Below are 14,747 nucleotides of genomic sequence, written 5' to 3'. Positions count from 1 at the left end.
TTATGTTCATGATTAGTCTCTATTATTTTATTTATTTGTGGACTGTTATCCTCATCTTCATAGTTGTTGTTTCATGACGTTTCAATCCTACCCAAAGTCGGCCAGAAACTTAGTTGACACAAAACGTGGTGTGACGACAACAGTAATTACTGAGGCCACAGTTCAGAGACTCAGCATTCTTATCTCATCGCAATTAATCACCTGACAAAGGCTGGAAGTATATTTGGCCGAGACATGAAACAACTATAAAAATGAGGATAACATTCTGCAAATAAATAAATAAATACACAAATTACTTATCTCAAAGGATTCCAATACAAAAATAATAGCACCGATTATGTTCATTAAAAACATTGTTTATCCATTGTTTTATGTACAGTATAATAACGTTAGCACACCGGTTCCCGCTGGATCACCGAAGTAAAGCAACATTGAACCTAGTCAGTACTAAATGGGTGACCATTTGCGACCTTCAGGTGGTGTATGTGCTCTCTGCTTATCTCGGCATTGTTTCCAGTCGTCCTGGACTTTTCCTTGCCACTGGACTCAAACAGTGCCGATTCAGAAGAGGTATGGTTGGGATTGAGCAACAATTGCCTCACAATTTACACGTGCAAGGGGTATCCTTTGTCTTTCGAGACTGAATGGAGGCATCCATATGTTTATTCACGTTCATGATTATTATGTTTATGATTAGTGTCTATTATGTTTATCAAAAAAGACCTGTTTAATAAAAACTATGAAGATATACAAGAAATTGAAGTATAAAATCTATTACCAAAATTATTCGATTTGGTATTAACTGAAAGGAGTTGAAATGCTTTTAAAGACAAAACCAGCAACAAAAGATGTTGGTAGTCACAATGTTTGGTACTGTTTACGTTTTTGGTGATCACTTGTCAGTAAAGATAAGAAAGGGACAATTGATGGAAGTTACACAAACTACATAGTCGGACTCTTCAGAGTAAATGAAAAGAAATTCGTTTTCATAAAATCAGCTTACCGTTTTTTCCAGGATGCTGGTTTTCTTTTTTGGTGCCGTACCATTTTATACCTTGCAACTGCGTTTGGAGGTCGTATAATTTTTAACCGTTTATATAGAATTCTGCAATAAAGAATGAATATATACGTTAAACATATTAAAGAGAATGACGTCATTGGTTCTCCGACAAAAGGAGGGTGGACATGTAAATTCGCCCTTTTTCGTTGGTCCGTTTATCTGTCCATACTTTTCTCAATAACTACGTCTTGGAATTTTTTGAAATTTTGCACAAACATTAAACATGATATGAGTAAAAAGTAACAGAACGGATTTTCCGAGAAAACTGCGGTTGCTCCCCTATGGTTGCCCTTCAGATTAAAGTGGCTAAAATTGGCACTTTTGTGCTTAAAAAAAAAATTGATGCCTTGGATTTTTATAAAACTTTTTGAAATGTTGTAACTGATTTCTATATAATTTTGTTTGTCTATACTTCACAATAACTCTTGGTGTACCCCAGGGGCTATTTTAGGTCTAATAAAAGCACTCCATGTTTGGGACTATTTTTCCATATTTGTCCAACATTTTCTGTGTATATCTGTTTAGCAGTTTTGCATGGTGCTGAACTCAAATTTAAATATGTTAAGGCCTTGGGGACTTTTGGGGCTAAATGGGGGGGGGAGGGCAAATGATGGACTTAGTTATTTCTTTTTTTGCATGGTGCCGAACTCAAATTTACATATGTTAAGGCCTAAAACTGCATAGTTTGTTCATTTTCACCAGGATTTGACGTCCTCTGGGTATTTTGGGACTAAATGGGGAGAGAGACAAATGCTGAACTTAGTCATTTTTTATGACTCGTTCACTGTGCACTCACAGAGGACCATGCATGCTTCATTGTTTTTTTGGTTATACTAGAAACACCCGTGAACTATTGGGACACAGCAACTACCTCTCTTTACTTCACTCTTATTCCATTCGTTCTGCTTACATAAGTAAAAATGCTTTAATTCCATATTATACTTATAATATTATAGGAATGCTGTGATAATTTATTATAAATGTTATTATACTTTATTCTTATGTAGAAATAAACAGACCCATTACTTTGTCATCTAATTTACATACGTGTTTGTGATGTGTACAGACACATATGTGTAAAATGGATGAAAAAAGGAGTCACTTTTTCTCTAGATGTACACGTAAGAGACATTATGGAATACTTGAGTGGTTAAATCAACATTGTGAGAAAGGCCGAGAGAAATACACAGATAGTTGACTGGATTATTCAGTTAATTATAAGATTTAACTAATAAGAACAATTAAAACAATTGTAAGTATTTTACAGAAAATTGGATGACTGAAAGTAAAGAAAAAAAAATGTAGGCGATGTTAATTTGAGGATTTCTGTTTTTTATCCGGTTTATAGATTTAGAATTAAACGAGCAAGAAATGGAAGAAGAAAAGAAAAAAAGAAAGAAAGAAATGCGAATGTTGAAATGAGAGACGAACCCGGAAAATACATTCTGTGAAGATATTTAAAAATCAAAAGAAAGACGTGTTACTGTTATTATCCTGCAAATCGGTAATAAGCAAGAAAAACACAGTAGCATAATGTGTATTAAACAAACAATATGTTACAAAAGTACACGCCATGATTCTGGGGCCACAAATGCCACGAATTGCTGCCCACTTTTAGATGTGCCTATATTTATTAACCCTGGATAAGTCCATTTTCTTGAAATGGGTAGATCAGCTTAGTCCATAGCAGTTACACAGTAGTAGATGTGTTTGAAGGGAAAAGTTTAGATGTTAAGAGCCAGAAGAGGACAATTGACGGAAGTTATGTCCCCTTTTCTCTCTTCACGCGCCAGGCGGATGATATACAGTGAGATCGGCTTGCTATCTGTCTCTCGATAAGATGTCTCTCCATGTTTTCTGTCTTTGTGTTGGCATCGTTGTTATCACTAGACGAAAAACAACTTGAGTTTACTACGACGATGGTGCGATCTCGACAAAGCCGACAACTCGGAATATAATTTATACATTATTCGGTAAAGCATGATGCAACAAAGCTGGGAAACAGTGTGTCTAAATAGAATTTGAAACTAAAGACAAAAACTAAGGATGGGGTGGGTATAGGTGCGTCTGAGCATGCGTAGAAATACGTTGCCTCTCACGTTCAGAATAATACGCGGCTTTTGACTTTCACGTAGGTGGTGATTGACACACTGATGTCGGTACTGGTGTTCCAATCTCGGGTCTTATTTGACTACAGAGTGCGATGTGACGTTTAGCATAAGCTAAGGAGAGTTTAGGAAAAAGTATTCATGTCTCCCCATCCTATTTCTCTCCTCTATTTTGTAACCACAATGACGAGAGTGTTGACTCGCGATTGCTATTACTTTTAGGCAATAGCAATACTTTTATGCAAAGGAGACAAAAAAAAAAAACGGGGTGGAAGCTCTTCTAAAAATTCAGCTACCTTTGATTTTTGTTGAATTTAACAATATGCTCCCCCCCTCCTATTTCTCTCTTATATTTGGTGACCACAATGACGAAAGTGTCGATTCGAGATATAAAGGTAATAGTAATAGTTTTATGCAAAGGAGGAGAAAGGGGGGGGGGTGGAAGCCCTTATAAAAATTCAGCTACCTCTTTTTTTGTGGAAGTTTACCTCTGTTTTTTTTTTTATGGAAGTTTAACAATATGTCATTAAATATTCAACAAATTTCAGTTTTTTTCTTTTTTAGCATTTATAGATTTTTAAGAAATATTATGAACATGGAAATAAAAATATTTTACGTATGTATTAAATTTTACTTTAGTCATTAGTAGAGCTACGACAACAGCATATTCTTTTCATTGTTTTGACTCTCCAGTGTGTACCCGTTGATATCTTATATGCTTTTATATAGAGTAATGTGATTCTCCGTTGATTAACTGTGTTCAACTCTGTCGGATATATACTGGAGAGTCAAGACAATGATAAGAATATGCTGTTGTCATAGCCATAGTCATTAGACAGCGATTAATCAGGATTCCCTGAATTTCATTTTTTTCTTAAGACTCCTTAATCTTAAATTTTATAAATTTTCTAGAATCAAAAGCATGCATTGGGTTTTGATTAAAAGCTGAATAAAAAAATTTAAATATAAGGTTTAGTATTGTTATATTTTGATTTAATCTCTATTAGGGGACGTAAAAAGATGGAGAACTCTTTTGGGAATAAACTTTACCCGTCCTTGGATAAGTACTTTTCTAATACTGAAGTGGGTAACCCCTTGCACGCGTGCCAAACTTGGTATGTGAACATTTCTGTTCGGCAGGTGTGCGAGGTCTCGAAAATGAGATCCTTTGCCGTTCAAATAAAAAATAACTTTTTAGTATCAATATTATCTGAGAAAAAGTAACTTACGTCTTATTTAAAAAGTTTATTACCCATGTTATGTTTGAACAGTTTTTTGTTTGTGCGTTGTTTTCCAGGTGGATAAATTCAATTTTGGTTATTTATTTATTTTTTGGGGAGGTGAATTTTAATCATTTCTACAAGGCTTTTCACAGAAACCTTTAAGGATATCAAGTAGTGTGTTCTTACAAATTTGGTTGGCATGCGGAAGAATTTTGTCATTGGTTTGGCCGATTTTGGCATGCAAACCGAAAAAGATTGCCCGCCCCTGTTCTAATACATAAAGCAAAGAATATATACAGAAAACAAAAAGATTCTTATATCCTTCTTTTAAATATAATTTCAAATTTATACTAATCAGTGATGCGTTTTTTTTTTTACTAATGTTTATCTTTTGATAAAAGAAACCTATCTTTGAAAAATCCATAAGTTAAGGATCTTTAATTCTATATTGGAATTTTTGATGGAACAATAAATATTGTAATTTATTAAATTCTTATTTTCATAACTAAATGAGTATTTTAACCATAGTTCCTGATTTCAAAAAACGAAAAATTAAAAGGTAAATATCTCTATATATTTTTAAAGCAAAATTATAATGTAAATTCAAATCTATATTTTTCTCTATTTATTTCTATCTCTAACCCATATTAATTTTCTTATAAATTCTAAATCCAGACCTTTTATTTCAATTTTTTCAGATTCATCTGCCTCACTTTTAATGCTAGGTTTATTTATGGTGTCTTTTAAATTCAATAAAAACCCTTCAAAATTTGCTGATGACGAGACCTTGCTTATTAAAAAAGTATATGTAATTATTGTACGTAACTTGATGTATACCACAATAAAAAGCATTGTTTTCCGAAACGATCGTACAGATAATTGATTTTGTTGTTGTTTCTTCTTATGAAACGGATTTTTAATTTAATTAAAATTTGATTTTTAAATTTTAAATTATCAATCACATTACTTAATATTGAATTAGCTCTAGGACATTTAACTATCGAGCTTATTATATATCTAAATTACAACGAGCACTTTCTCTTTCCTGTATTTTAATTAAACTAGTAATTTCACTGTTACATTAAAATACACTCAGCTCTTTAGACTATTGTTCTAATCTCCTTTATACACACACACACACACACACACACACACACACACACACATATATATATATATATATAATGATTGTTTATATACTTGAAAGGAGAGACTGATTCTATTTAGGTGCACATTTCTTTGATATCTTTGATATCCCGTAATGTTAATAAAGGTCAACAATGCTCCCACACCCATTCGACCATTTATAATGTGTTGCCATTGCGAAAGCAAAATGCGTAGTTAATTTGCAGTTGCTTCATTTCTGATTTGTTTCGGAAAATCTCCATAGCGTCATCTCCGTTTCTGAATGTTTATGCAAAACGTATGACCCTTCATTTCAGCTGAAAGATTCGCACCTCATTCATATCTATTATTATGCGAGGGAAGATATACTATTTATAATTGTTGGTTCTCATATTGTAGTTAATTCTATACTAGGTCTACTTAGGAGGCTATTGCTGCCCTACATATGAGCTATTTGTATATAATCAAGATATAAAATCAACCTATCTATGATTAATCCAAATAATACAAATTATCAATCTGTATCTCTGAAAAACGGAAACTCAGAACTGAATTTATTAACTTAAAAATATCCATCCATTTTAGTTCAACACGCAATCAAAAGGTCATAAAATGATGAAAATGTGTTAGAATTGTGTGTGAATTTTATCCATTGTGTCTCTTTATAATCTAAAATAAAACTTTAATAATTTGGGAACAGCTTTCATGTTGTCTCACGGATCCGTTTATTAAAAAAAACATACCCATGCATTATTATAACAATCCTAGCATAATTTTTTTTTCACTTTTCATTTAAGTTACTGCAATTTTTCTTTATATAAGCTGATCACTTCGCAAACTTCTTGGGTCATTTCTACATTCACATTCCGCTGGCCTGCTTCCCGGTTGAATTCAACATGGTAACCTTCAAATCCAATGTAAACAAATTCTTGTTGATCTGTCTCTATAAATAATCAAATTCTACCCAACTTACACCATTAACAATTACTACACTACCATCTTACATTTATCCTTTTTTTTTTTTTTTTTACACAGTGATCACCACTTTTCAAGGCCCGTAAGCCACTCAGGGATAAGGGTTATTGCAAGTACATTACGTTAGTGTGGAGATTTGATGAAGTGTTTACTTAAGGGGGCGGTTCATTAGGAATTTGTTAACATTGGACTTGAAGACATCCAAGTTGTAGTCCGGTGGGAAGCAGGCAGACGGAACAGAGTTCCACAGGCGTGCAGTTCTAAGAAAGAAGCTTTGTTCATGGAATCCACGTTTTTATTTAGGCACAGATAAAGAGTGGGGGAAATTTTTCACAGTCGATTCGGCTAGACGGGTGTTTTTCGTGAAAGATTTGCGAGGGGGGACCAGAGATTGGAGTTCAGACGAGCATCTGCCATGGAAATAACGATAAAACAAGGATAGGCTCGCAACGTCTCTTCTGTGGGAGAGAGGTTGCAGGGTAGAGAAAAGGGCATCCCCCACTAAGCCACGAAGTCTATTTTGTACTCTGTCAAGGCAGGATAGGCTGTTTTTAGCAGCTCCTGCCCAGATATGGCAACAGTATTCCATCCTTCGGGCCTTGATAAGTGGTGACGCCCAAGATAAAAAAAAAATCCGGCCATATGTTTATTAGGAATCAGTACTGCTCGGCACATTGCTCTGTTTGAATATAATTAAACCTGTTGAAATTTCTTCCTTCTTTCTGGCAAGTTGAGTCGGCTTTCTTCTTCTTCGAGAAGGAAGTTTCTATATAATATTGAATTCACAAGTGGTCTCTTGTTGTGCGTATATTTCACGGGAGATGATTTTGACGATATTAATTTTTTTTTTCTAGATCACACAAAATTTTATTTGGTTTAGTCAATTACAAAGTCTACAGCTCCATTATACATACTCTGTGTGTTTTGAGCAGAGGTCTAAACCTGAAAGAGTGCACGTTTCTATTCCAAATGCTTTTTAGTTGAATGCTCCAATATCAATGTTATCATGAAAATGTTAGCAATAACGTGAGTAAAAATCGAAGGTTCACATAATAATAGTAATAATCGGTGATTGTGTAAATATCTGCCAATCTTAATGTTGTTTTGGCATGGCTATGTGAAAGACGTTTGTAAATGGTTTAGATAAATATCTCCGTTCAATCACAAAAACTAGATACAGTTACTAAATGGGTATGATAGATTCAATAATATTTACACTAGGCTCAGACAGTTCGATAGTCTGTGGTGTTATCTATTATACCAATCAATCTTCAAGCACCATAGAATAAGGAACATTTACAGCGAAGCAGATTATTATCAACTTATATTGGCTTTTCACAGTAAAAAATTCATTTCATCAAAAACATTTAAACTCCTGTACTTAACATTCACTGTAAATATAAACTGGTACAAATACATTGAGGACATTGTGAAAGCTGCTGTAAGGAAGGTAGGCTCCCTCTATCATGCTAGAAAACTACTCACACCTGAGAGTATCTTGTACCTCTACAAAGCCATCATGCATTGAGGATTGTTGCCACATCTGGGTTGGCGCATCTACCACTAGTCTCTCTCTCTCTCTCTCTCTCTCTCTCTCTCTCTCTTGGATAGGGTCGAAAAAAGAGTGTCCAATCTAACAGGCTCCACTTTGTCGATTAGTCTTCAACCTCTGTCCTATCACCGCAATGTTGCATCCCTGTGCTTGTTTTACAAGTATTTTAATGTAATGTGTTCTGATGAACTCGTTGAACTTGTGTCCCCTCGACGTACAAATCCCTGACAAATAAACTTAGCAACAAAATCACACCCTTTCACTGTTGAGGTCCCTAAATGCCAGAAAGCTTTCTACTCTGTTAGTTTCTTTCCTCGAACAGCTAGACTTTGGAATTCCCTTTCTGCTACCTGTTTCCCTAACTGTACTGATATGCAGAAGTTCAAATGTAACGTAAACCAACATCTTGTTAATCTTTCCAATAAGTAGCCTCTTAGTTTTAAGTAGCGATATACCTTGTTTGGGGTGAAATTGAGTAAAACACACACACACACACACACACACACACACACACACATACACAGTTCCTTATTGTAGCTCCATGTGAGGCAAAAACAGAAACAATAAATGAAGTAAAATTTACAAAGCATAAGGGCTTAGTCTAATTGGAGATTAACATATGAAAGTTTTGGTTATTCTCCTATTATTTTTTAACGTGGTGGAAAGAAACCGACTTTACTTTAAGATATGGATTTAATTGAAAATGTTTGTTGTTTACTGTTGGCGTACATGTCGCTACAGAAGGGGAGATAAATGCGGTTGTATTATCAGTAATATGGCAGAGTGATTTCCCGTTATTGATCATGAAATCATTTTATTTAATGTGTATGCCTATTAAACATGATATACGTTGACTACAGTTATTCTCTCTACTTGGAATTTTGTCAAAAGAATTCAATAAGAAAAATGTTATGGTTGGCTTCTCTGTTGGTATATTTATATAAATAAATCATACTTCTTTTAACTGATTGAGTTTTACAGCAATTCAATGAAATTAAAACTCGATTCATCTCGATTGACAGGCTTGTGATTTTTTGAATAGCATTCAATCAATTGTAAATATCTGTAATTTAATGCTTTTCAAGCAGAAACACATTTGGTTCTATTGCAAAAATATTTGTCTTGGATTTCAGATAATCAATGCATTAATATAATTGCTTATGCCATTTTGTGTTGTGAATAAAGCTTTCTAGATTGTCATAGAGCATTAATTCCTAAGCGATACATTGATCTTCAATTTAGTGTTCTTTTGATGTTTCCTAATTACTCACGTAGGTACAAAAATAGCTTTGATCGTAGATTGGGCGCTCAATAAGCTGTTTTATTTAATTCATTTGGGAAAGAAATGTATCCTTGCCAATACAGGAGTCACAAATTCGCAATTAGTTTAGACATCAAGGCCTAGATGTTGGCATACTATAAACTGGTGATTGTTGGTGTTGAGTGAATTGGACCGCTGTACAGAGCCCATGAAAATCGTGCCTTAGGGTTATTTTGGTCTGCATGAAGTCTTCCTTGTCGACCATAGTTTTTTGTTAGACTAGAAAAATTGCAGGGTTACATCCGACTATAAAATATTAATAAATATTGATTGTCTAATGTAAGCCGTGAACTTTAAAATCATATATGTAAATCATATATGCTAAATTGAGTAATTCTGATGGATTTTTACTGAGATGCATATACGTAGCATTAGCAAATAGTGAAGAGAAATTATGTATCTTACTAAATAAATGACCATAAGAGGACGATATCTATCAACTATCTCTTAATAAGATAAAAGAAAAAAAAACATATCGATCTGAACTAAATAACAAAATCAAGTAATTGATGACTAATGGTTAGAGTAATCTAATTTATACGGCACAATCACATTGACACATTGGTTCTCGCCAGATAACTGGTTAAGCAATGTTGAGCCTGGCCAGTACCAGAAGAGTGACCATTTGGGAAAGGGAGGTGCTGTATGTACCGCGAGATAAAATACTAGGTTGAGACTCTAGTGATGGCGTCACGATAAAAAACACTCTTGAGAGCCCTGGCGAAGCATCAAGTATTCAGCTACCGACAAAATTTGTATTACACTACAAACTCGTGTAGTGAGTTCAATCTCGGCTATGGCCACGATGGATGGATGGATGGATTGATGGATGGAGGGATTAGAGCAAAATAAATGATGGAACAGAGGTTTTTTATAATAAATTTGCTGAGTGTAATGTAATGTACGAGTGCATATACGCGTGAAAATAAGTGCGTTATCGTATTTAAGTGGTGAGATTTGAATCTATTAAATAGAAGAACTAAGAAATATTCAGTGAATATTTTCAAACATTTGTATATCATTTGTGTTTATGTTAGTAAATGTGATTATCTGTAGCGCCAGTAAATGGTGAAGAGATAATTATGTACAATTGCTAACTAAACGACCATAGATGGAAGTAGTAGCATACGTCAACGAAAAGAATTCTACCAACTTTCTTTGAATAAGACAAAAAAAAACATATCGACATAGACTAAATAGTAAAATCGAATAATTTATGACTAATAACTAATTTGGAGTAATAATGAATGGTGAAGCATGTGTTTTTTATGTATCTATACCGGTCAATAAAATAAGGGAAAGTTTCAGTTTTTGTATAATCGTTATGTGTAAAGCAAAGTACCTACAATGAAATGACAATTCCATGAACAAAGCTTCTTTTCTAGATGTGCGGAACACAAAATCATGTGGCTTCTTCCAAACAGATTATAACATCAGCGTTTTGAAATCTAATGCAAATAATTTCTTGTTGAATTTTCCTCTTATATTATTAAACCATATCTAAGTTCAACCATTACTGATCGCCACGGTGTTGTCTCATCATCTACCTTACAATCATTAATCCTGAAGTGGCCTCCAGGCCTTGATAAGCGATCACCTCCAAGTATATATATATCTCCATATACACACACATGTATATATATATATATATATATATATATATATATATATATATATATATATATATATATATATATACAATGTATGTATGTATATATATATACAATGTAAGTATATATATATATATATATATATACAATGTATGTATATATATATATATATATATATGTATATATATATATATATATATATATATATATATGTCTCCACACACAACACAAACAACCCAGAACTATTGACACAGATAACGAAAAAACTTATCCTTCTCAGTCAGAACGATAAACTAAACAACATACTCAAAACAACAAAAATAATAAAAAACAAGCAAGCACCCAAACCTAAAACACGTCCTAACCTCCTCTAAACTCTTTCAATACACTATAAAAGGAGTCACAAAATGCAATAAACAGCGATGTGGAGTTGGTGACATAATAATAGAAGGAAACACATACACATTCAAAAAATCCAACACAAACATTCAAAATAAAAAGGACCTAAACTGCACCCCAGAAATGTAGTGTATGCACTAAAATGCACAGTGTGTGACAAATCTTACATAGGCGCCACCAAAACCTCAGCAATATAGTGGCCTTACGTAAGAGCAACATTAAAATTGGAGATAACAGACACCTCTATGTTTCAAAACACGTGCATACATGCAGTGGAAATAGCTTCATATTAATGCTAGTCTTCCAAACATACAATTACTTTTATTTACTTACACAGGAAAAACATTTCATAACAAGATTCACTCCCGAATTAAACACAAACAAATGAAATGCAAAACACACCCGTACGCACGTTCATACACATAATGCACCTAAATCAGAACCGACACATTAGGAAAAAAACAAAAACAAAAAAAAACACACACACATAGCCACACATAGGCACAGTACCCCTACCTCTAGTATAACACATTAAACAATACCAACTTAATTAATCATAATTTAGTAATTTAACTTTTATGATGTGAAACCTACAACACTAAAATATAGCTAGAACCACAGTGTAGTATCTGTTCCAACACTTCACCCACCCTTCCTCCCCTCAGTCAGTGGAGAAGAAACCCTTCATGACTGAGATAATGCTCATTCTTATACTTGTGCCTTTCCAGGCGTCCCCTCCCTTCTGGGGAGCGAGATCTTCCTCACACTAAAAAGCGATCCCGGATCTGGCCCTACCCACATGGGGAGGCGAACAAAAATCCCCTATGTCTATTTATAAATAAGCCTTTTTATTTAAACAAACATAATATTATGAATGCCCATCTGACTAAGATTAAAACGAAATCAGAATAGAAAGAAACTAAAATCTAAAAATCCAAAAACATCACAATTAAATGAAAACATCTCTACCGATTACCCCTGTTTCAGAAAAACTGCCCCCCACCACACACACATTACACACGAACTTGTATCACATTTGCTTTCTTATAATGTTATAAAACTATTAGACGCATACAATCTACAAGCCAATACAAAGAAAAACACACGCGCACACACACACATACACACACACGCAAACACACACACACACACCCTCCCCCACGCACCCACTTGACCAAGTACCAACGCGGCCCTCACTTCCACCTAAGTAATAATAAAAAATAAAAACATAAAAAATAAATAAAAAGTAGGAAAAGGAGAAGAGAGAGGAGACAGCAAAAGAAGGAATGACCATAGTCTAACCCCAATAAGAAGGGTAGAAGTGGAACACACCCGTGAAGACATTTAGAATTATTTACAGACATTTCATCCGCTCGGGAAACATGTAACCAAAATGGACTGCGAAAATGCTTTTATACATTCTGAACACATTTTAAATATATTTTAATTATTTTACACTTTGAATAATTTCTGAAGAGGACGCTACACAGAACGTCTGAAACGCGTAAAAAAAAACTATTTCAATGATTTCAAAACATTATTACAATGATCCAAATATGATACATTTTTATATGAAAAATCAAAACACGATATAATAAAATAATGTTAAAAAATACATAGCAATTGTTAGTGACCTTTCTTATTGAAATATATATATATATATATATATATATATATATATATATATATATATATATATATATATATATATATATATAATGTGTGTGTGAGTGTTTATTTAGCTGGGATATTCTTTATAAAATATTAGATCTAATAATAACTTATATATATATATATATATATATATATATATATATATATATATATATTCTTCAGAAAAATGTAATGCAATAAATCTACTGGTATGCAAATCCAGTGATTATCGGTCTTACAAGATATTATTGGCTGTAATATTTTATAAAGAAAATCCCAGCTAAATAAAAAAAATTCTCAATATTCCAGATAGAGTAAATAAATCATAATTTAGTAATTTAACTTTTATGATGTGAAATGGTTAAATTTCAAATCTATAATTTTTATTAGATACAAGACAAAGAATACATTTCAATAAGTATATCTTCTTAACCTATAGGTTTTCGATATTTATCCATCTCCTCAGAGAAAAAATATTAACAAATATTATAAATGGTTTATACCTAATTTGCTAAATGCAATAAACATAAAAAATCATAATTAAAAGTTTTTAAAGTTTTTAAATCATAGAGCAAGGAAAATTATATATTGGTTCAAAATGAAAAGGATATTGAATTTCATATCCAAATTGTATGATAAATCCAGAAGTGAGAGTTTTTGGTAGCGGTGAGATAAAAGGATCCAATACGTATCTTGATTCCTCCATGGCTCAAGGTAACAATCCGAAGTAGGCATAATTCCTTAGTTTCTCCTTTGGTTAGCTGATAAATCCGGTAAATATTTTATTATATAAGTCCGGTGAAGATAAAACATATTTTTTAATATCTATTTAATATTTTTAATGTATGAGTTCCATAATCCACTCTAAGATAATTTCAATTTATGAATAAAAACACAGATTCTGGAGACAGATAAAGCAAAATGCAATCAAATAAATAAAGAAAAGAAAAGAAATTAAAGAAATTGCTTATGCATCACAATTATAAATCAGCACAAGTGAAGAAGGTATCCAATTTCATTCTTATTCTAAAATTTGAAAAGGTGATAGTGGAAGAATCGAATTTGAACGGATGAAGAAAAAGAAGAAACGAAGAGGAAGAGGGAAAAATAGAAATAAGGAAATGAAGCGAGGAGAAAGAGAAAGAAAAAAGAAATAGAGAGATTTAGCAACGAAGTTTATTAACGTTATTAGCGTTAAAAAAATCAATATTTATTATTTCATCATTACTACCGGCAGTGGAAAATTTTGTTTCAAACAAAATCAGATAAAAAAAAGACGATTAGAAGAATCGTATTTGGCATTGGAAAACAGACAAAAAATTTTCCAATACCGATTCCGATTCTGATACCCCTAAAAATTCAGATTTTTCTGATTCCCGATTTTGATTCCGATTAATCGTCCCAACACTAATATATATACTTGTAATCAGAAATTGCTCAGTGTTTTATTATTATGACTTATTAGGTTGTTTTATTATTGTGTATCCGTTGATATCATATATGCTTTTATATAGAGTGATGTGGTTCTCGGTTGATTAACTGTGTCTAACTGTGTCGGATATAAACTTGAGAGTCAAAACAATGACAAGAATATTCTGTTGTCATAGCTCTATTCATTATCTCTAAGATAAGAAACACTGAAAATTTTGAACAATGTTTCTGTACAATGCACCAGACGCAAATCTGGTTAAACTACCATTAGATTAAGATAAGGTTTTTTA

General features: G+C 32.9%; 1 protein-coding gene across 1 annotated transcript in view; it reads right to left on the bottom strand.

Moving 5' to 3' along the window:
- Positions 1 to 14,747, bottom strand: part of LOC145291975 (beta1,4-N-acetylgalactosaminyltransferase A-like) — a 683,020-nt gene that overhangs the window by 64,790 nt on the left and 603,483 nt on the right. The window contains exon 3 of the mRNA XM_080137917.1: positions 1,004 to 1,105. Within this exon, the coding sequence (XP_079994043.1) occupies positions 1,004 to 1,105 (102 nt within the window). The remainder of the gene's footprint in view (positions 1 to 1,003; positions 1,106 to 14,747) is intronic.

The sequence above is a fragment of the Euprymna scolopes genome, chromosome 13 (genome assembly GCF_053919585.1).
Source record: "Euprymna scolopes isolate OS-2025 chromosome 13, ASM5391958v1, whole genome shotgun sequence".
Taxonomy (NCBI): domain Eukaryota; kingdom Metazoa; phylum Mollusca; class Cephalopoda; order Sepiida; family Sepiolidae; genus Euprymna; species Euprymna scolopes.
This window is presented reverse-complemented; position numbering and strand designations above follow the sequence as displayed.